Source organism: Scyliorhinus torazame, chromosome 7 (assembly GCF_047496885.1).
Source record: "Scyliorhinus torazame isolate Kashiwa2021f chromosome 7, sScyTor2.1, whole genome shotgun sequence".
In the NCBI taxonomy this organism is placed as follows: Eukaryota; Metazoa; Chordata; class Chondrichthyes; order Carcharhiniformes; family Scyliorhinidae; genus Scyliorhinus; species Scyliorhinus torazame.
In genome coordinates, this window is record NC_092713.1 from 136,515,057 (window position 1) to 136,538,347 (window position 23,291).

At 43.1% G+C, this 23,291-nt stretch overlaps 1 protein-coding gene across 3 annotated transcripts in view; it reads right to left on the bottom strand.

The window, feature by feature from the left end:
* vamp4 (vesicle-associated membrane protein 4) overlaps positions 1-23,291 on the bottom strand; it is a 150,724-nt gene that overhangs the window by 107,723 nt on the left and 19,710 nt on the right. For all 3 annotated transcript variants that reach the window (XM_072511550.1, XM_072511551.1, XM_072511549.1), the window contains exons 2-3: positions 17,625-17,746; positions 5,446-5,492 (exon numbers count right to left, since the gene is read on the bottom strand). In XM_072511550.1, the coding sequence (XP_072367651.1) occupies positions 5,446-5,492; positions 17,625-17,690 (113 nt within the window). In that variant the 5' untranslated portion in view covers positions 17,691-17,746. The remainder of the gene's footprint in view (positions 1-5,445; positions 5,493-17,624; positions 17,747-23,291) is intronic.

Below are 23,291 nucleotides of genomic sequence, written 5' to 3' on the forward strand. Positions count from 1 at the left end.
ATCAAATACTGCCTTAATGTCAAAGGCAATCACTCTCACCTCTGAGTTCAGCCCTCTTATGGACTGATTTCATTAACACTACACCCTGTATGCTTCATCCGATGCCAGTGCTTTTGTAGTTACATTGTATATGTTGTGTTGCCCTATTATGTATTTTCTTTTATTCCCTTTTCTTCTCATGTACTTAATGATCTGTTGAGCTGCTCGCAGAAAAATACTTTTCACTGTACCTTGGTACACGTGACAATAAACAAATCCAATCCAATCCAATCTTGTGCACATTTGGACCAAGGCTATAAGTAGATCAGAAGTCGAGTGGCCCTGGCAGAAAGGCCAGGTAGGACATACCTGGGCAATTTTCCACATTGTTGGTTAGATGCCAGCACTGCATCTCTTCCGAAACAGCTCGGCTAGGGGTGTGGATAGTTCTTGAGCACAAATCTTCAATATTATTGTTGGAAAGTTGTCAGGATCCTTTGCAGTACCCAGTGCCTTCAGCCGTTTCTTAGTCACATGGAGTGAATCGAATTAGCTAAAGGCTGGCATCTGTGATACTGGGACCTCAGGAAGAGGCATGAGATGGATCATCCACTCGCTACTTAGTGTCGTAGATGTTTACAGCATGGAATCAGGCCTTTTAGCCCAGCTTGCCCATGCCGCCCAGTTTCTCCTACTAAGCTAGTCCCACTTGCCCACATTTAGCCCATATCCCTCTATACCCAACCTGCCCATGTAACTGCCTCACTGCTTTTTAAAGGAAAAAATTGTACCCGCCACTACCACTGCCAGCCCATTCCAGATGCTCACTAGCCTCTGTGTGAAAAAATGTCTCCTCTGATCTCTTTTGTATCTCTCCCCTCTCACCTTAAACTTATGCCCTCTAGTTCTAGACTCCTCTACCTTTGGGAAAAGATGTCAATCTTATCTCTGCTCCTCATTATTTTATAGGTCTCTATAAGATCACTCCTAAGCTTCCTACACTCCAGTGAAAAAAGTCCCAGCCTATCCAGCCTCTCCTTATAACTAAGACCATCAAGACCTGGTAGCATCCTCGTAAATCTCTTCTGCACACTTGCTAGGTTCACAATATCCTTCCTGTAATAGGGTGACCAGAACAGAACACAGTATTCCATGTGTGGTCTTACCAATGTCGTGTACAACTTCAACAAGACATCCCAACTCCTGTATTCAATATTCTGACCAATAAAACGTAGCATGCTGAATGCCTTCTTCGCCACCCAGTCCATCTGCGACTCCACCTTCAAGGAGCTATGAACTTGTACCCCTCGCTCTCTTTGTTCTGTAACTCTCCCCAACTCCCTATCTGAGTAGATCCTGCCCTGATTTGATCCACCAAAATGCATCACCTCACATTTATGGCTAAAGATGGTTGCAAATGCTTTAGTTTTTTGCACATGTGATGGAATTCCCCATCACTGAGGATGGGGATATTTGTAGAGCATCCTTCTATAGTTAATTATCCACCACCATTCATGACTGGATGTGTCAGCACTGCAGAGTTTTGATCAGATATGTTGATTGTGGGATCGCTTAGCTCTACTTCATGCTGCGTCTGCTGCTGGGCATGCATGTAGTCTGGTGTTGTTGTTCACTAGCTTGACACCTCATTTTCAAGTATGCCAGGGTTCAGAAAACTCAGAAAAATATATCATGGAGTTCACCTGACCTACAACTATTTATTGATTTTGGTTATGATGAGCAAAGGGACCTGCATTTCAGGTGCTATTCAACAGAGGCCTTAAGCACTTTTAATCAAGAACAAAGTTTTTAGTTAACATTTTTATAAACACACACAGTAAGCATTTTTATCAACTACAAACATAAATACCCACACAGCTACAGTACTCTATGTATAACCCTTAATAAATTTCCCCTTAAGCTGTTCCAATTTAATAACAAGGTCCCATAAACCAGAAAACCCTTTTCAAAGATGTGGCCCAGCACACAGCACTCAAGACCTGGTTTGGATGCTCTTGTGTCCTTTCCAAAACAGCAGGTTTGAATTTCTTCTAGAAAACAATTATTTCTTTTCAAGTTATCAAGCAGTCTGGAAACAGCTTTTAAAATGCAGATGGAGGAAAAAACCTTCTTTCAACCCTTGCAGAACAAAACCAGTTCAAACTCAAAGTGAAAGCAAAACTCAGAGCCACAGCCAGCTCCCAACTCAAAAACGAAAGTTAAAACCCAGCTCCACAGCCCAGCTCCACCCACACAATGACATCACTGAAGCCATGTGGTAAGACAAAAACATTTCTTAAAGGGACACTCATATAACACTATGCACCTTGTGATGGAAGTGGCAAAGGGGGTTGGGCTGGACAAAGAACCTGCACCCCAGCACAAGTAATTGTCACCGAGAAGAAAGGAGGGGGAAAAACAATGTTTATTTTCTTTCCATTGTACTGTTTTGCTCATAGCCACTCAGTTCAACTTTATAAACCTCCAACATAGAACATAGAACAGTACAGCACAGTACAGGCCCCATGGCACACGATGTTGTGCCGACCATTTATCCTAATCTAAGATCAACCTAACCCACACCCCTTTAATTTACTGCTGTCCATGTGCCTGTCCAAGAATTGCTTAAATGTCCCTAATGACTCTGACTCCACCACCTCCGCTGGCAGTGCATTCCACACATCCACCACTCTCTGTGTAAAGAACCTATCTCTGAAATCTCCCCTATTCCTTCCTCCAATCAGCTTAACATTATATCCCCTCGTGACTGCTATTTCCGCCCTGGGGAAAGGTCTCTGGCTATCCACTCTATTCATGCCTCTCATCACCTTGTACACGTCTATCAAGTCATCTCTCTTCCTTCTTCGCTCCAGTGAGAAAAGCCCAAGCTCCCTAACCTTTCTTCATAAGACATGCCCTTCAGGCCAGGCAGCGTCCTGGTAAATCTCCTCTGCACCCTCTCCAAAGCATCCAAATCCTTCCTATAGTGAGGCGACCAGAACTGGACACAATATTCCAAGCACGGTCTAACCAGGGTTTTATAAAGCTGCAGTAAAACCTCGCGGCTCTTAAACTCAATCCCCCTGTTAATGAAAGCCAACACACCATACGCCTTTTTAAAAAAAAAAAATTTTTAATTTTTTTTTTTATAATTGTTTTTTTAAAAATTCTCCCTGCCACTGCCGGGAGAACCCCAGCAAGGACCCTCTCAAGGCAAACTTTAATCGCTCCAGCCATGTCACTCACCCAGGTCTCCACGCTAAGGGGATTCGAGTCTCTCCACATTAACAAGATCTGTCTCCGGGCTACCAGGGAGGCAAAGGCCAACACCTCGGCCTCTTTCGCTTCCTGCACTCCCGGATCTTCTGACACCCCAAAGATCGCTATTGTTGGGCTCGGCTTCACCCGCATGTCCAAAATCCTGGACAAAGCCCTCGCAAAGCCCTGCCAGAATTCTTTAAGCGCCAGGCATGCCCAAAACATATGGACATGGTTCGTTGGACTCCCTGAACACCTCGCGCACCTGTCCTCCACCCCAAAGAAGGTGCTCATTCTCGCCGTCGTCATGTGAGCCCGATGTACCACCTTGAACTGAATTAAACTGAGCCTGGCACATGATGCGGAAGAGTTCACCCTGCTCAGGGCATCAGCCCACAGGCCCTCATCTAGCTCCTCGCCTAGCCCCTCCTCCCACTTGCCCTTCAGCTCCTCCACTGAGGCTTCCTCTGCCTCCTGCAGCTCTTGGTATATGTCCGACACCTTCCCCTCTCCTACCCAGATGCCAGACATCCCGTCTATAAACAGGTCTCCCATCCTTCTAATGCCTGCCCTATACCAGCCTTGAAACCCCCCGTTTATATTGCCCGGAGCAAATCTATGGTTGTTCCATATCGGGGTCCAAACAGAGGTCCCCTCCTCTTCCTGTGCCTTCTCCACTGACCCCAGACCCTCAGTGCCGCCGTCACCACCGGGCTCATGGTGTATCGTGCTGGCGAGAACGGCAACGGTGCCATTACTAGTGCCCCTAGGTTGGTGCCTTTGCATGACGCCGCCTCTAAAGCCCCCCCCCCCCACCGGCTATGCTCCAAAAACAGTCTTTTAACTCACGGGGTCTTGTTTGCCCACACAAATCTCATGATAATCCTGTTCACCCGCTTGAAGAAGGATTTGGGGATGAAGATGGGGAGGCACTGAAAAAGGAACAGGAATTTGGGAGAACCGTCATCTTCACAGTCTGCACCCTTCCCGTCAGGGAAAGCGGGAGCATGTCCCACCTTTTAAAGTCTCCCTCCATCTGCTCTACAAGCCGAGATAAATTGAGCCTGTGTAGGGCATCCAGTTCCTAGCCACCTGTATACCTAGGTAACGAAAGCTCCTCTCCACTATCTTGAGCGGGAGCTCTCCCAGTCTCTCCTCCTGACCCCTAGCGTGGATTACAAACAGCTCACTTTTCCCCACATTCAACTTGTACCCCGAGAAGCTCCCAAAGTCCCTTACCATACGCCTTCCTAATATCCCTACCAACCTGGATGGCAACTTTGAGGGATCTATGTACGTGGACCCCAAGATCCCTCTGTTCCTCCACACTTCCAAGAATCCTGCCTTTAACGCTGTATTCAGCATTCAAATTCGGCCTTCCAAAATGAATCACTTCACATTTATCTAGGTTGATCTCCGTCTGCCACTTCTCAGCCCAGCTCTGCATCCTGTCAATGTCCTGTTGTAACCTGAAACAGCCCTCAACACTATCTACAACTCCACCAATGTTCCAACCCAAATGGAATATTCTTCCCTGAAGCAAAATTAAGTAGGTAAGAAACACTGTGAACGAAATGGATTCTCTGAGCCAGTAGCATTTGTTGCCAAGCTATAAAATATAGTATTCAATTCTGACAGTTTTGGCATAAATGAAATGTTTTAAATGTCAAATAATAATCAAATTTACAGCTCCAGCCAAACCTGGCAATCATTCAGAATTATTTAAACTTTGTATGTGAACCCAAGGCTCCATAGTTTGCCTTCAAGCAACCATAAAGATAGAAGTTCTGATAGCCCTGCAGCAGCATGTGATACCACGTGTGTTCTGCAAAATTCCCCAAGCGCAGCATTTTAAAAGTAGAAATACAGCACATGAATGCGCTGGAAAATGTTAACCAGAATTATCCTGGGCCACAGAATTCAAGTTTGCACTCCCTTTACTGACAACAAAAACAAGAGATTCAAAGATAGTTCAATAATTTTAATTATGAATTAAAATCACCAGTATAACTATCTCTAATATTTATCATGGAAAAGGGAGTGTAAAGAATCGAACATTCAATTTCAGAAATTCAAGATGGGCCTGAAACCTCATGATGGTAATCTCAGCAGAATGAGCTGCTTTGCCAGCCCTTGCACGATTGCAAAGATTAAGATTGACTGCATCATGGAATGATTCTGAATGGGGAAACAGAAGCCCATACTCACAGGAAAAAGTCCTCCTCTTCATCAGAATCGTCTTCCAACAGGTTCCGCTGCAACACAAGTAAAATAAAAGGTAATGTTTGTTGTTAATGCCAGGAGGTTACTTTTGGAAATTACTCCATCCCTTATCTTTAAACATCTGTTAAACTCCACACCAGCGTGAAGACATTGGTTTCAACATGACTGGTTCATTTAAATTTATTTGAAAGATTTCACATAATCTCACATACCCACATCACAACCCAAGTGGTTGCTTGATAACAGAAAGTAAGTCATGCATAACATGACCCGACAGAACATGACTTGACTCAGTATCACAGCATATTTGTCATTGTTTCATTAACTGACACCAATATTCATATTACAAAATAAATTCAGATTCAATAAATACCCCTTTACTTTCTGAAGATGGGTTCCTCAGACATGACCTGTTCATCAGACTTGTCCCTGCACCCTTCAGTTAAAATTTTGGAAGTGCACGCTGTAACAGGGGAGCAAGACCATTTGGAATTTGGTGAAGAATGGGGCAAATGAGGCCTCCTTAACCAATGAAATTAAAGGATGGAGAAAGAAACGGGGAGGATGGAGAAGGAGGACAAATTAGAGCGGGTTAATTCAATAACAAATAAAGTACCAGGAGAGAAAAAAGGAGGGGGAAAAACTGAAAAGAGAAAGACAAAATGTGACAGAGGGAGAAAGAGACAGATGGATTAGATTTGATTTGATTTATTGTCACATGTACCGAAGTACAGTGAAAAGTATTTTTCTGTGGCCAAGGGAACGTACACAGTACGTACATAGTAGACAAAAAAGAATAATCAACAGAGTACATTGACAAATGGTACATTGACAAACAGTGATTGGTTACAGTGTGGGACAAGGGGCCAAACAATGCAAATACATGAGCAAGAGCTGCATAGAATAGAAGAGAGTAAAAAGAGACAAAGGAAATGCAAGAAACAAAATACAATTTGAAAATCTGACATTTGAAAGATTCTCCAAGAATTTACCACTCGAAGGAATGAGACTCCATAGTTTTAATTGTTCACTCTCTGGGGAAGAGGGGCTGATTGGCAGTCAGTGTCAATTATCAAAAGTAATAGAGTGGAAATATTAACTCTCTCCCCAGATGCTGTCACATTTAGTGACCATTTCCAGCATTTTTGTTTGTAGTTCCGATTTCCAACATTTGCAGTGTTTTGCTATTGTATGAAAAATTATCATGTCATGAATGATGCTAGGTAACTAACCATTTAAGCAATGTGGCACAGAGCATCATAAAACAGTCTACCCTGGCTAGGTATATTAGTCCAAATAAATAACTAAATTTGGCTTACTCTAGACCAATAATGTTTCTAAACCCATTCCAATGAAAGATAATCAAACTGACAAGTTAACTCTGTTTCTCTCCACTGATGCTACCTGGTCTGCCGAGTGCTTTCCAGCATGTCCTTTTTTTATTTCAGATTTTCAGCATCCCCAATGCTTTCCTGAGGGCCACTTTCCAGTGCAGTGCTTTGAAATTGCCCCACTCCTGCATTTTCCACACCACCCAACTGACTGTACCTGCCAATCTGAGCTGAACTGAGAGGTTGCCTCACTTGCTGCGGGACCCTCACTGCCTATAGAGACACCTTCTACCACAACAGTGCGGGTGGAATCAAATCCAGATGCTAAGAGTGAAAAGGCACTGTACTATTCCACTGCACACCAAATTAGAGAATGAGAAGCAGATCTAAAACTGTAAATTGAGCAAGGAAGCGAGACACCGAAACATGAATTTTCACCTCGATATGGGGCAAAACAGGCAGGCAGGCATGTGATTTAATGCGATATTTGCATGCTGATTTGCTGATACCATCCCAAAGATATTCCTCGAGACAGGAGTTAGTGAGCAGCCCATTAAAAGGTTAAGTTAAAGCCAATTCTATTTGGTCTGCTAGACCCCTGCTGGTAAGTAATCCAGGAGGCAAACGGGGGCCCAGTGCTTCAGGCAGTCCTCATGCCCCCCACCCCCTATTTGCCCCTGACGTCCTGACCCAAAACCTTACCCATAGTTTCAAGTGACATTGTGATTTTTTTTTTTTACAGCAAACAAGATATTACAGTGCATAATTTCCCCAATATTGAAAAAATACAATGGCAGCAGAGGGAGTGCACCATGCAAGAATCTGCCTTCAAAAGAAACGGTCTGCTTTTTAAACAGTACAGATAGACACATTAAAATTATTCTGCTCAGGGATGTGTAACATTAGTTAGTCAGGGATTCATATCCTGTCACACAAGACAGCTTCAGGTTTAACATCAACTCATGCTGCTATTCTCAAGGATGACATTACTTCTGGGGTTGGGAACATTTCAGTATTCATTTTTATCCTTGCACACACACCTTCCTTCTACCCATGTTCATGGAATTAAGGAGCCTGCTCTATAGATTTGTTAATCACTCAAATGAAATAATAGACTGAATTACCCATGGGCTCAAGGAGTGAAGATTGGTAGTTGAGGGCAAGGGCCACATTAGGAACAAAGTGACAGCCTGGTCAGCCACTTGGGATGAAAAGATGCAGCCAGGCCAGTCACTACTCCTGAGGCGAGTTTCCCCCTCCACCCTGATGGAGCGACCAACTTTAGGCCTCTATTTGATTACTTCAATGACAGCCATGGGCAACTCCATGTTTTGGCTTCCTTGTGCTCATTTCCCGGTCTCAGCAGGCCTCCCTCTCCCAGCCTGACATTGTTGTGGGCCCTCGAATTGGGCCTTTAGCCTCGGATACCCACCCAATGCCCTGAAGAGGGCTAGGAACGCAAAGGCAGCCAATTAGGAGGTCGCCCCCAGAAGGGCTGCACTGGTGGGCCCGCTGATGACATTGGCAGGCTTGGGCACCCCATATGGGTTCAATGTTGGGGTCCCAACATACAGTGGAAAATCCAGCACAATGTTTCTGAAGATTAGTTTTGAATGTTATCTCCACCCCACACCCAATTCTAGTTTCAAGCATACTTCTTGCCCACATTTTTAAAGCAAAGCTTTCAATCCACATAATTCACAAGTTCAATAACAGCTTGATAAATACTATGTAGAAAGTCATTGTAGAATTAAAGATGTGTATGACTCAAGCTTGGAAGTGGGGGCTAATCTAATGGAACACAGAATAAGGGAATGACAAGTTGATCTGTCATTTCAAATGTATTTGTTAACTCAGTCCATTGCTGATCGCAGACAAAATATTCCCAGAATGTTTGCAGAGTCTATAATCTAAAGTACAGTAAACAGGCATTTAGGTACAATGGAATAGTCCTGTAGAGCTATATAGGATAATAAATGTCTGTGTGAGAGTTAATTACAAAGCAGTATTTCAATCAAGCACATCAAATGACATTATAAACCATTACAGCAAAACATAGAACATAGAAAAACATAGAAAATACAGCACAGAACAGGCCCTTCGGCCCACGATGTTGTGCCGAACCTTTGTCCTAGATTAATCATAGATTATCATTGAATTTACAGTGCAGGAGGCCATTCGGCCCTTTGAGTCTGCACCGGCTCTTGGAAAGAGCACCATACCCAAACTCAACACCTCCACCCAACACCAAGGGCAATTTGGACATTAAGGGCAATTTATCATTGGCCAATTCACCTAACCCGCACATCTTTGGACTGTGGGAGGAAACCGGAGCACCCGGAGGAAACCCACGCAGACACGGGGAGGACGTGCAGACTCCGCACAGACAATGACCCAAGCCGGAATCGAACCTGGGACCATGGAGCTGTGAAGCAATTGCGCTATCCACAATGCTACCGTGCTGCCCTTAAGAACAAATAAATCTACACTATATCATTTTACCGTCATCCATGTACCTATCCAATAGCTGCTTGAAGGTCCCTAATGTTTCCGACTCAACTACTTCCACAGGCAGTGCATTCCATGCCCCCACTACTCTCTGGGTAAAGAACCTACCTCTGATATCCCTCCTATATCTTCCACCTTTCACCTTAAATTTATGTCCCCTTGTAATGGTGTGTTCCACCCGGGGAAAAAGTCTCTGACTGTCTACTCTATCTATTCCCCTGATCATCTTATAAACCTCTATCAAGTCGCCCCTCATCCTTCTCCGCTCTAATGAGAAAAGGCCTAGCACCCTCAACCTTTCCTCGTAAGACCTACTCTCCATTCCAGGCAACATCCTGGTAAATCTTCTTTGCACCTTTTCCAAAGCTTCCACATCCTTCCTAAAATGAGGCGACCAGAACGGTACACAGTACTCCAAATGTGGCCTTACCAAAGTTTTGTACAGCTGCATCATCACCTCACGGCTCTTAAATTCAATCCCTCTGTTAATGAACGCGAGCACACCATAGGCCTTCTTCACAGCTCTATCCACTTGAGTGGCAACTTTCAAAGATGTATGAACATAGACACCAAGATCTCTCTGCTCCTCCACATTGCCAAGAACTCTACCGTTAACCCTATATTCCGCATTCATATTTGTCCTTCCAAAATGGACAACCTCACACTTTTCAGGGTTAAACTCCATCTGCCACTTCTCAGCCCAGCTCTGCATCCTATCTATGTCTCTTTGCAGCCGACAACAGCCCTCCTTACTATCCACAACTCCACCAATCTTCGTATCGTCTGCAAATTTACTGACCCACCCTTCAACTCCCTCATCCAAGTCATTAATGAAAATCACAAACAGCAGAGGACCCAGAACTGATCCCTGCGGTACGCCACTGGTAACTGGGATCCAGGCTGAATATTTGCCATCCACCACCACTCTCTGACTTCTATCGGTTAGCCAGTTCGTTATCCAACTGGCCAAATTTCCCACTACCCCATGCCTCCTTACTTTCTGCATAAGCCTACCATGGGGAACTTTATCAAATGCCTTACTAAAATCCATGTACACTACATCCACTGCTTTACCTTCATCCACATGCTTGGTCACCTCCTCAAAGAATTCAATAAGATTTGTAAGGCAAGACCTACCCCTCACAAATCCGTGCTGACTATCCCTAATCAAGCAGTGTCTTTCCAGATGCTCAGAAATCCTATCCTTCAGTACCCTTTCCATTACTTTGCCTATCATTGAAGTAAGACTAACTGGCCTGTAATTCCCAGGGTTATCCCTAGTTCCTTTTTTGAACACGGGCACGACATTCGCCACTCTCCAATCCCCTGGTACCACCCCTGTTGACAGTGAGGACGAAAAGATCATTGCCAACGGCTCTGCAATTTCATCTCTTGCTTCCCATAGAATCCTTGGATATATCCCGTCAGGCCCGGGGGACTTGTCTATCCTCAAGTTTTTCAAAATGCCCAACACATCTTCCTTCCTGACAAGTATTTCCTCGAGCTTACCAATCTGTTTCACACTGTCCTCTCCAACAATATCGCCCCTCTCATTTGTAAATACAGAAGAAAAATACTCATTCAAGACCTCTCCTATCTCTTCAGACTCAATACACAATCTCCCGCTACTGTCCTTGATCGGACCTACCCTCGCTCTAGTCATTCTCATATTTCTCACATATGTGTAAAAGGCCTTGGGGTTTTCCTTGATCCTACCCGCCAAAGATTGTTCATGCCCTCTCTTAGCTCTCCTAATCCCTTTCTTCAGTTCCCTCCTGGCTATCTTGTATCCCTCCAATGCCCTGTCTGAACCTTGTTTCCTCAGCTTACATAAGTCACCTTTTTCCTCTTAACAAGACATTCAACCTCTCTTGTCAACCATGGTTCCCTCACTCGACCATCTCTTCCCTGCCTGACAGGGACATACATATCAAGGACACGTAGCACCTGTTCCTTGAACAAGTTCCACATTTCACTTGTGTCCTTCCCTGCCAGCCTATGTTCCCAACTTATGCACTTCAATTCTTGTCTGACAACATCGTATTTACCCTTCCCCCAATTGTAAACCTTGCCCTGTTGCACGTACCTATCCCTCTCCATTACTAAAGTGAAAGTCACAGAATTGTGGCCACTATCTCCAAAATGCTCCCCCACTAACAAATCTATCACTTGCCCTGGTTCATTACCCAGTACTAAATCCAATATTGCCCCTCCTCTGGTCGGACAATCTACATTCTGTGTTAGAAAAGCTTCCTGGACACACTGCACAAACACCACCCCATCCAAACTATTTGATCTAAAGAGTTTCCACTCAATATTTGGGAAGTTAAAGTCGCCCATGACTACTACCCTATGACTTCTGCACCTTTCCAAAATCTGTTTCCCAATCTGTTCCTCCACATCTCTGTTACTATTGGGGGGCCTATAGAAAACTCCTAACAAGGTGACTGCTCCTTTCCTATTTCTGACTTCAACCCATACTACCTCAATAGGGTGATACTCCTCGAACTGCCTTTCTGCAGCTGTTATACTATCTCTAATTAATAATGCCACCCCCCCACCTCTTTTACCACCCTCCCTAATCTTATTGAAACATCTATAACCAGGGACCTCCAACAACCATTTCTGCCCCTCTTCTATCCATGTTTCCGTGATGGCCACCACATCGTAGTCCCAAGTACCGATCCATGCCTTAAGTTCACCCACCTTATTCCTGATGCTTCTTGCGTTGAAGTATACACACTTCAACCCATCTCCGTGCCTGCAAATACTCTCCTTTGTCAGTGTTCCCTTCCCCACTGCCTCATTACATGCTTTGGCGTCCTGAATATCGGCTACCTTAGTTGCTGGACTACAAATCCGGTTCCCATTCCCCTGCCAAATTAGTTTAAACCCTCCCGAAGAGTACTAGCAAACCTCCCTCCCAGGATATTGGTGCCCCTCTGTTTCAGATGCAACCCGTCCTGCTTGTACAGGTCCCACCTTCCCCAGAATGCGCTCCAATTATTCAAATACCTGAAGCCCTCCCTCCTACACCATTCCTTCAGCCACGTGTTCAACTGCACTCTCTCCCTATTCCTAGCCTCGCTATCACGTGGCACCGGCAACAAACCAGAGATGACAACTCTGTCTGTCCTGACTTTCAACTTCCAGCCTAACTCCCTAAACTTGTTTATTACCTCCACACCCCTTTTCCTACCTATGTCGTTGGTACCAATGTGCACCACGACTTCTGGCTGCTCCCCCTCCCCCTTAAGGATCCTGAAGACACGATCCGAGACATCCCTGGCCCTGGCACCCGGGAGGCAACATACCTTCCGGGAGTCTCGCTCGCGACCACAGAATCTCCTATCTATTCCCCTAACCATTGAATCTCCTACAACTATTGCTTTTCTATTCTCCCCCCTTCCCTTCTGAGCCCCAGAGCCAGACTCCGTGCCAGAGACCTGACCGCTAGGGCCTTCCCCCGGTAGGTCATCCCCCCCAACAGCATCCAAAACGGTATACTTGTTTTGAAGGGGAACGGCCACGAGGGATCCCTGCACTGTCTGCCTGTTTGTTTTTTTCCCCCTGACTGTAACCCAGCTATTCTTGTCCTGTACCTTGGGTGTGGTTACCTCCCTGTAACTCTTCTCAATCACCCCCTCTGCCTCCCGGATGATCCAAAGTTCATCCAGCTTCAGCTCCAGTTCCCTAACACGGTCTTTGAGGAGCTGAAGTTGGGTGCACTTCCCGCAGGTATAGTCAGTGGGGACACCGGTGGTATCCCTCACCACCCACATCCTACAGGAGGAGCATGTAACTGGCCTAGCCTCCATCCCCTCTTACCTTAAAGAATATAGCTGCTGTGTGGAACGCAAATGGTTTGCATACTTTAGCAATATCACAAGAGTGATTATTTGCAACTCTTTAATATTTGTTTTCTCTTATTTGGAATTTATGAAATTTAAACATCTTGATAAACTCAATATTAAATTGCCTAGTTAGCAGATACTGCAATTTGATCGGCAGTAAAATGGTGCGTCATGAATACAAGTTTGTTTTTCACCACTTCACTTCCTTGCTACTCAGTTGTGTTATAAAAAGGAAGCAAATCCAGGTCAGATACTTCGCAGTGTAAACCCGCCATCCTTATCCCTGCTATTTATTTCCAAAAAAATGTATCTTATCGGGGATAACAGGCTCAGTAAAATTCCAAATTTTCTGAAATGTACTGATCAACACTAGTCGTATTTTGATTTTGATTTCGACCATCCTTTCTCTGCAGAAATAAAAAGGTCTGCCTTTACCAAACGCCTGAGCACTTGAATAAGATTTTTGCATTCCATATAGCTATTCCAGTGAGGACACTAATAAAACCTTAGAAGCACACACATTGCAAAGAATGGTTTGTTTGTGGTTTCATTGGTTGGTCAGCAGAGGGAGTGTTTTGAACAGCTACACAGGCCATTACATAAGTTCACCATGTTTTAGATCCTTGCATGAAGCAAAAAAATGTCTAGGGGTTAAGACAAAATGTACACATTTTTCAGAATAATTTTATGACTACCAGAATTTAAAAAAGAAGATCCGCCAGAGTAATGCAACTATTCAATGATAGTAGAGCTGTTTAATACATCCTTAGTATTAATAGTTCAGATGCAAAGTATGCAGGTAAACAGATTAGGAAGTTTGATCCCCATTTTATGGAAATTTCAACTAGGGAACTCCAATTGACCTCAGTTTCTATCATGAGGACGGGGGGAGAGGAGAGGTTTCCACCGGTCATTTTCCAGTGGCCCTTGTGGAGTGAAGGGGCGACTGTCACAGGGGAAACACGGCAGACATTCTGCATCAGTAGTGCTACAAGAACAGCAATGAGTTGACCGGCAGTGGCTAAGCCATGATATAAGTGAAGACAGCGTAGCAGGACAAATGCCTCTGTTATTTCTGTTGTGACATCACAAAGTCATTGAGCTGTGTGGGACAACCAACTGTATATTACCAACCTAAATACGGGAGAACGGCGCTGTCATGTTGAAAAAAAACCAAAGATTATTTTTAAAACAGCATACCCAAATTTTATATTGTCCAACAAGACAAAAAGGTTAAAAGCAACCCTTTGAAGAGACAAAGCAATGCACAACTGCTCCTGCTGCATTTCCTGTCAGCAGCAGGAGTTACAATGTAGGTATTACAACTCAACGGGTTATTCCTCCAAGGACTACATGAAGGGTAACAAAACATATTAAGATAAGATTGACAGCCAAAGGTTTGTAAAGGATTTCAACTGATCGGGTATGCATGTTTAATGCTTTGTAAACTAGCTCATGACTGCAGTTGTCCTTTTTAAAATAAATTTACTCATGAATAAACCCATTAATAATGTAGATTTATATTATTCACTATCCAATGTAGTATGGCGGTCTTGTGGTAACATCACTACTTCTGGACCAGAAGCTCTGCGTTTAACTCCCAATTCACAACTTGATGGCCAAGGAAGGTGCACACAAAGTGTGGCCAAACAGGTTGATTATGGGAACAGGAGTAAGCCATTCAGCCCCTCGAGCCTGCCCCATAAACCCTGTAAATCCTTTCAACAGGCCTGGCAGCAGGTGGTAAGAACTGGAGAGGTTCCTGGTCAACCAAACTACAGGGGGCAATGGCAAACCACAGCAGTATTTTGCCACGGATATTCATGGATCAATCCAATGAAAGTCCATCATCGCATGGTACCTGAAGGAACATCCGATGTAGCAGGGAGACATACCATCCAATAACGATAAGTAAAATAATTTTTTACCTACAACACATTATTCAAGGTTACTCAATGCATAAGATTGCATTTCTATAAATAGGGGGACCTTTTTTATTTGATGCAAGTAAAAAGGCATCTGGAATTTGTTATATTACCATGATTGGTAATATGTTGTATTCTTTGTCTTTTCTTCCAGAATGACCAGATGTAGTGTTGACAAAGAATATACCAATCAAAAGATTGAAACAAAACTAATTTATTATTACACTACTAATTAAATGAAGTTCGAACATTCTACTGAGCTGCAGATGATAATTAAATGATATTGAATCTGTCTTACAGTATTCAATATTCGATCTAGTCACTAACTACACTATGATCTAACCTCGTGCTATCTATCTCTAATTAACATTCAATCTGCTCTAGGTTTCTCCTTGTGCTTCTCACCATGCTTCTCATCTCAGCTTGTCCCAGAATTCCCCGAGAGGCTGTCTTAAATACAGAGAATTAGTAATGCCCTCTAGTGTTTGATTTACACATAGACATAATTATTAACCCTTCACTAACCTGACTATATACATATCATTACAGAATTAACCTGAATCATGACACAAGCCCTTGTGTTTCTGCAGCAAAAGCCTTTTTTTAATTCCTTACCGTTTTTAATAAATATGGATTTAATTTTTTAAATTCTGAAATCTAAAAATATATTATTGGGTGATCATTTAGCCTGAGGGAGAAACAGACTGAACCTAAACTTTTGCCAATATAGATTACCAACACACACAAATTGGCATTTCAAAATTTCCAAGGCAATAAATAATCTACCAATGAACAAACGGCCAAAGCATTTTGTGAGAGATAAAACTTACCAAGTCATTTCAGAAACCAGTGTTCTTGTTGTGCAACAATAACATTTTCAAATCAAAAGTAAGTACATTATATAGTTAGCAATCAAGCTCAATAAACAATGCTGACTCAGTCCAGGCTACGTCTGCGTGGTCACCAGTCATCCTTTGCCACCCTATTCTTTCCCAATTCTCTCCAATATTCTCCAGGCCCTATATTTTATCCTTAAATTTATTTGGCTCAAGCCTTACTCTATCCTCCTTCCCTCTTTATGGGTGAAAAACAAGCTTAATCCTACACTCTGCAAGTTCCTTCCCTCAAAAGCTTCTGTCTCACGAACATCAACATCCTGTTTCAGACCTATCTTTTCAACCAGGTTGTTGGTCGCGTATCTTAATCACGTCCTTCGAGATCAGTGTCTATTTCCCTTAGACCCCTTTGTGAAGGGTGCTTCATCGATTTCATAGAATTTACAGTGCAGGAGACCATTCGGCCCATCGAGTCTGCACCAGCTCTTTGAAGGAGCAACCTAGCTAAGCCCACAGCTCCACCCTAACCCCGTAACCCCACCTAACCTTTTTTTGGACACCAAGGGCAATTTAGCATGGCCAATCTACTCAACCGCACGTCTTTGGACTGTGGACAGAAACCAGAGCACCAGGAAGAACCCCACGCAGACAAGGGGCAGACGTGCATACTTCACACTGACAGTGGCCCAAGCCGTGGAGCTGTGAAGCGACTGTACTACTGTGCCACCCATCTACTACTACATCTCTGCCTCCATATATGACACAACAATGCACCACTGAAAGTAATTAATAAATTCTTAGATTTATGGTTACAGGCGACTTGTCGCTTGATGAAGAGTTCAGCAGCACATTGAAAAGACGGATACTAACTTTGATGGTCTAACAGGGCCTGGATAAACAACAAATTGACCTGCAGATCCAAGATACTGATCGACAAGGCCTATATCCTCAGCACATTGCTGAATGGCACTTAAACCTGGGCAACTTACACCTGCCAAGAACAAATATCCAATAACTTCCATCTCCAATGTCTACGACACATCCTTCGCATCATATGGCAAGAAGTCACCTAATACTGTAGCAGTACATTCTAGGGTAAACATGCCAAGCACTATTCAATCGAAGAAGGCTTCGCTGGCTTGGGCATGTGCATAGGATGGAAGATGGCCACATTCCCAAAGACGTGCCTTTTGTGGAGATAGCCCATGCCATGAGACCAACAGGGTGCAGAAGGCTCTGTTTCAAATATGATCAAAAGAGACATGAAAGCCTTCAACAATAATCACAATAAATGGGAAACTAGCTGGCAACCGATGCAAATGACAAGGCCAGCTGTGCGCAGTTCACCATCACCACCACATGTGGCTCTAGAAATTGCAGATGCCAGTTCTGCAAACAGGGCATCAGCAGAGATAATCCCGCAGCACCAGAAGAAACAAATTCATGTGTGGCACTTGTGACAGACTTTGCCTTTTCATAATCAGTTTGTTCAACCATCAAAACAAGCGCAGATGATCTCATCTGACCCCAAAGTTCTAAGACTGGATTACCATCATCTCTTCCAGATGAAAGGATGGCAGACAAAGGATTTGTAAAACATTCCTTTACATTAAAAAAGTTATTTGTAAATCCCATTCAAAACTCTCCAAATGGCACCTTTATAACATTGTTTTATCTGTTATATCATGAACAGCAAGACATTTTACTCACCCTTTCACTTCTTATGGAACCTGTCACATCATCATCATTTAAATGTCGTTTAAATTTAGGCGGCATGATGACTGCCTGATGGAATTTGATCTCTTCAACCTGAAGGGCAACTAACGTCCAACCTAGAACATATAAAAAGGGTATTATTAATGCTACATGAGGGGCCTTGGCTCTGCTCCATCATACTATAACATTATGACTGACCTGTACCTCAATTCTATTAACCGCATTTGCTACATATCCCTTGATATCCTTACCTTAAAAATACCTACACACAACAGGAGGCAAAGCAAATTTAGACAACCTGTCCTTGCAATGCACTCCATCCAAGGCTAATATGACCTTTCTGATGTGTGGTGCCCAAAATTGAACACAATATCCCAGAGTGGATTTGACCAATGATGTGTGCGACAGGCTGTAATAACCTTATTTATTAATATTGTTTGTTGTTGCTTAATATTGTGAAACAGGAAAACCGGTGAATGAAAGAAAGTATTGCAGCTAGTGACACAATTAATATTTAAATAACTGAAATTGAGACCCAGCTTTGAAGTTATTTTGTAGGAAGGATGTTTCCTACAAGATCCAAACACTAAATATATGGTTCTAATTTAGCATCATCAATGGAAGTTCAGCAGAGCAGGGACAATTATTTTACAAGCGAGATTGCAACATAGATTTTCCACAATTTACTTGTGCTCTTCAAAGTCTAGCAAAACACCACAATATAAAAATGAAACCCTGCATCAAAGAGGTTCTGTTGTGTATACTGGCCCTCCAAAACATTTGGACTGATGAATAGCAATTATGCATTTGAAAATAATTAGGTGGCCTTTTGCTCAACTCACCTGCATTTATAATATCGTTCAGAAATGTGCATTAATAGGTCTGCTAAAAGTCTTATGCACGAATACTAAACACTCCAGTTTTGTGAAAGTTATAGACGAGAACCAGAAGGGAGCAAACTGAAATTGATGGAATTATATTCCATATCACACAACGCAATCCTAAACTTCTCCCTTCCCACTCAGGTGACCTACTTTTATGGTGAAACTAAGAAATAATGCGGTGGTAAAGAAGGTTTTCTGGTTATCAGAGCAAATCTCTTTTCAGGATATCTTGCTGTTGAAAAGTCTGCAAAATAGGACATGGCAGGATTTGGGGTGGGGGGGTGGGTGAACGGAAAATCCAAGACAGAGCTTCTTTTCAATTGGATCATGACTGATCTTCTAGCTCAATACCATACAAGGGGCTTTTCACAGTAACTTCATTGAAGCCTACTTGTGACAATACACAGTTATTCTTATTATTATATCCCTTGGTGCCTTTACATAAGAACTAGGAGCAAGAGTAGGCCATCTGGCCCCTCGAGCCTGTTCCAAATTCAATGAGATTATGGCTGATCTTTTGTGGACTGAGCTCCACTTTCCGGCCCGAACACCATAACCCTTAATCCCTTTATTCTTCAAAAAAACTATCTATCTTTTTGGGTGAAGAAGTTCCTCCTAAGCCCCGTCCTAAATCTACTTCCCCTTATTTTGAGGCTATGCTCCCTAGTTCTGCTTTCACCCGCCAGTGGAAACAACCTGTCCGCATCTATCCTATCTATTCCCTTCATAATTTTATATGTTTACGATCTGGAAATATATCAATCTGTCTTGAACATACTCAATGACTGAGCCTCCACGGCCCTCTGGGTTTCCCTGATTCTCGACCTTGAGCCAGGGGACACATCCTTCCTACAATAACCTTGTCGAGCCCTGTAAGAATTTTGTTATGTGTCAATGAGATTGCTTCTCATTCTTCTAAACTCTAAGAGAATACAGGCCCGGCTCAGTCTCCTAAACCTCTCCTCATAGGACAATCCCATTATCCCAAAATATCCACAGAATTAGAATTGTTAGGGTGCAGGAGGAGGGTATTCGGCCTATTGTGTCTGCACCAGCTCCCAAATAAGCATTATGACTTTGTGCCATTCTCCAGCCTTTTGACCAAAACCCTGCATTATTTCTATTGAAATAATCATCTTGGGCCCTCCAGAATGCCTCATTGAAACTGGCCTCCACCACACTTCCAGGCAGTGCTTTTCAGACCTAACCACTCGCTGTGTGAAAAAGTATTTTCTCACATCACATATGCTTCTTTTGCAAATCTAATCACATCCTTCCCACTTCAATCAGTTGCTTTATCTTCCCTAGCTAAGAGTGCAGAAATGCACAGGACAGCTCAGTCCATCTGGTCAGTTCTAAATAACACTTTACTGCTAAAATGATTGCTGACATTGGCATTAAACTGTCACTGCATTTGAGGAGATGCCGCTTTCTCTAAATCCAGACGAATTCTTAATTTTTTTTGCCTCAAACAAAATTGCAGTTTGAGGAGATTGCTATTGGCATGGTTCACATTAATCCCTATTCTTGTGCCGAGTGGTCCAGGCTACTTAGATGTTACAAACGGATTATCGGATATGCCATTTTCAATTCAGATTCTTCGAATTAATCAATGTTCAACATAAATTATCACTAAAGTTAGAAAATGAACCAGCTGACCAAGACCAATTGGTGACTGCAAAAGATCAGAGTACCACCAATGTATTTGTGCAGCTTCAATTGAGCAGATATTAGACTTGAACAGAGGAACATTATATCGAGAAAACTCAGTTGATATTTTGTCACATGGACAAAAACAAAATCACACAATGATGGAGAGAAAATTGCTGACAAAATAAAGATGTTTTAATCCAAAAGGACTTATAAGGACTTAAAAATAGTATTTAGTTCCAAATCTTGCCCACAGAGTGGAATGTAATCAAGCAAGAGATCAATTAACTAATTTTAAAATGTCTCCCCAAGCAGGCATTTGAGCTGCAATTCTTTAACAAAACATTATATCTGGGATTAAAGAACTTTATTACATCTCCTCAAGGCATTCACCGCCAAATAAAAACATTTTGAAATGTGACCAATGTTTTATAGTGTTATGGACTGGAGAGGGTTTCATTTCAATAGCCCAGATTTCTCCTCTCACCATCCATTCGTAAACAGAAAAACATTCAAACTTAGATTTCCATTACAAGTGGTGGCATATTTACCAACCCTTCAGTGTTGTCACAATACAATTTCTATTAATAACCCGACAGCGAACTCGCATTCAGATAAACTCAAAAGAGTAATTTTATTTGCACCCACAAATGCAGGAGGGGAGCAACATTATCTCCTTTTTCACTCATACTGAAAAGAGAAGTAGAAAAGTATTACCAGGGCAAAGACCACAGAGATAAGAATTATTGGTTCCATGAGTCTAGAGTCTAGAATTAAGTTCTAATGTTGGGTAATTGACTTTTCCAGTGCAGTTGATTACACAATGAAATGGGCCTGTAGAGATGACTCAGTCTTGTAGGTGATGGTACAAAGTTCAGAGCTTCCAGTAAAAACAGGTAGCAAATTTAAAACAGAGTTGAGGATAAACTACTTCTCCCAAAGGGTTGTGAACCTGTGGAATTCGCTACCCAAGAATGTAGTGTTTGCTGGGACTATGAGTAAATTTGAGGAGGCGTTAGACAGATTTCTTATTGGTAATGGGTTGAAGGGTTATAGAGAACTGGCAGGAAGGTGCAGTTAAGGCCAGGGTGAGATCAGCCATGATCGAATGGCGGAGCAGGCTCGGTGGGCCAAATGGCCTAATTCTGCTCCTATATCTTATGAACTTCGTTGGGAGCAAGACATTCAAACCTGGACCTGCCCCTTTTTTGTGCTGCTACTGAGTAGATGGAAGATGACACACTGCTTTGTAGCTCCACAAGGCAATATTACAGGTTCAACCAACTAGGATCACTCCACTTTGGTTTTGACAGAGTATATGACCCATTGCCTGCATTTGTAAGATTGATAATGTTCCAACCAGTAAGACTTTGATAGGAAGGTAGCAGGGTCATTTGTCCTAATAGACGACTTGGCTCCGGTTGGCGTATGAAATCATACCTTTGTATGATTCCCTTTGAATTTGGTCTCTGCAGTCCACAAGGGTCATTCAGGCTGGTTTAGCGCAGTGGGCTAAACAGCTGGCTTGTAATGCAAAATAAGGCAGCAGAACGGGTTCAATTCCCGTACCAGCCACCCGAACAGGCGCTGGAACGTGGCGACTAGGGGCTTTTCACAGTAACTTCATTGAAGTCTACTTGTGACAATAAGTGATTAGTATTATTCAACCTATCGTGCCTGGGTCAGCTCTTTGAAAAAGATCACTTTGCATTTTGTTTTTCTATGGCCAATCTGGCGTTTCATTGGTAATTTCAGTCCCCCGGGCCTGACGGGATATATCCAAGGATTCTATGGGAAGCAAGAGATGAAATTGCAGAGCCGTTGGCAATGATCTTTTCGTCCTCACTGTCAACAGGGGTGGTACCAGGGGATTGGAGAGTGGCGAATGTCGTGCCCCTGTTCAAAAAAGGGACGAGGGATAACCCTGGGAATTACAGGCCAGTTAGTCTTACTTCGGTGGTAGGCAAAGTAATGGAAAGGGTACTGAAGGATAGGATTTCTGAGCATCTGGAAAGACACTGCTTGATTAGGGATAGTCAGCACGGATTTGTGAGGGGTAGGTCTTGCCTTACAAATCTTATTGAATTCTTTGAGGAGGTGACCAAGCATGTGGATGAAGGTAAAGCAGTGGATGTAGTGTACATGGATTTTAGTAAGGCATTTGATAAAGTTCCCCATGGTAGGCTTATGCAGAAAGTAAGGAGGCATGGGATAGTGGGAAATTTGGCCAGTTGGATAACGAACTGGCTAACCGATAGAAGTCAGAGAGTGGTGGTGGATGGCAAATATTCAGCCTGGATCCCAGTTACCAGTGGCGTACCGCAGGGATCAGTTCTGGGTCCTCTGCTGTTTGTGATTTTCATTAATGACTTGGATGAGGGAGTTGAAGGGTGGGTCAGTAAATTTGCAGATGATACGAAGATTGGTGGAGTTGTGGATAGTAAGGAGGGCTGTTGTCGGCTGCAAAGAGACATAGATAGGATGCAGAGCTGGGCTGAGAAGTGGCAGATGGAGTTTAACCCTGAAAAGTGTGAGGTTGTCCATTTTGGAAGGACAAATATGAATGCGGAATACAGGGTTAACGGTAGAGTTCTTGGCAATGTGGAGGAGCAGAGAGATCTTGGGGTCTATGTTCATACATCTTTGAAAGTTGCCACTCAAGTGGATAGAGCTGTGAAGAAGGCCTATGGTGTGCTCGCGTTCATTAACAGAGGGATTGAATTTAAGAGCCGTGAGGTGATGATGCAGCTGTACAAAACTTTGGTAAGGCCACATTTGGAGTACTGTGTACCGTTCTGGTCGCCTCATTTTAGGAAGGATGTGGAAGCTTTGGAAAAGGTGCAAAGAAGATTTACCAGGATGTTGCCTGGAATGGAGAGTAGGTCTTACGAGGAAAGGTTGAGGGTGCTAGGCCTTTTCTCATTAGAACGGAGAAGGATGAGGGGCGACTTGATAGAGGTTTATAAGATGATCAGGGGAATAGATAGAGTAGACAGTCAGAGACTTTTTCCCCGGGTGGAACAAACCATTACAAGGGTACATAAATTTAAGGTGAAAGGTGGAAGATATAGGAGGGATATCAGAGGTAGGTTCTTTACCCAGAGAGTAGTGGGGGCATGGAATGCAC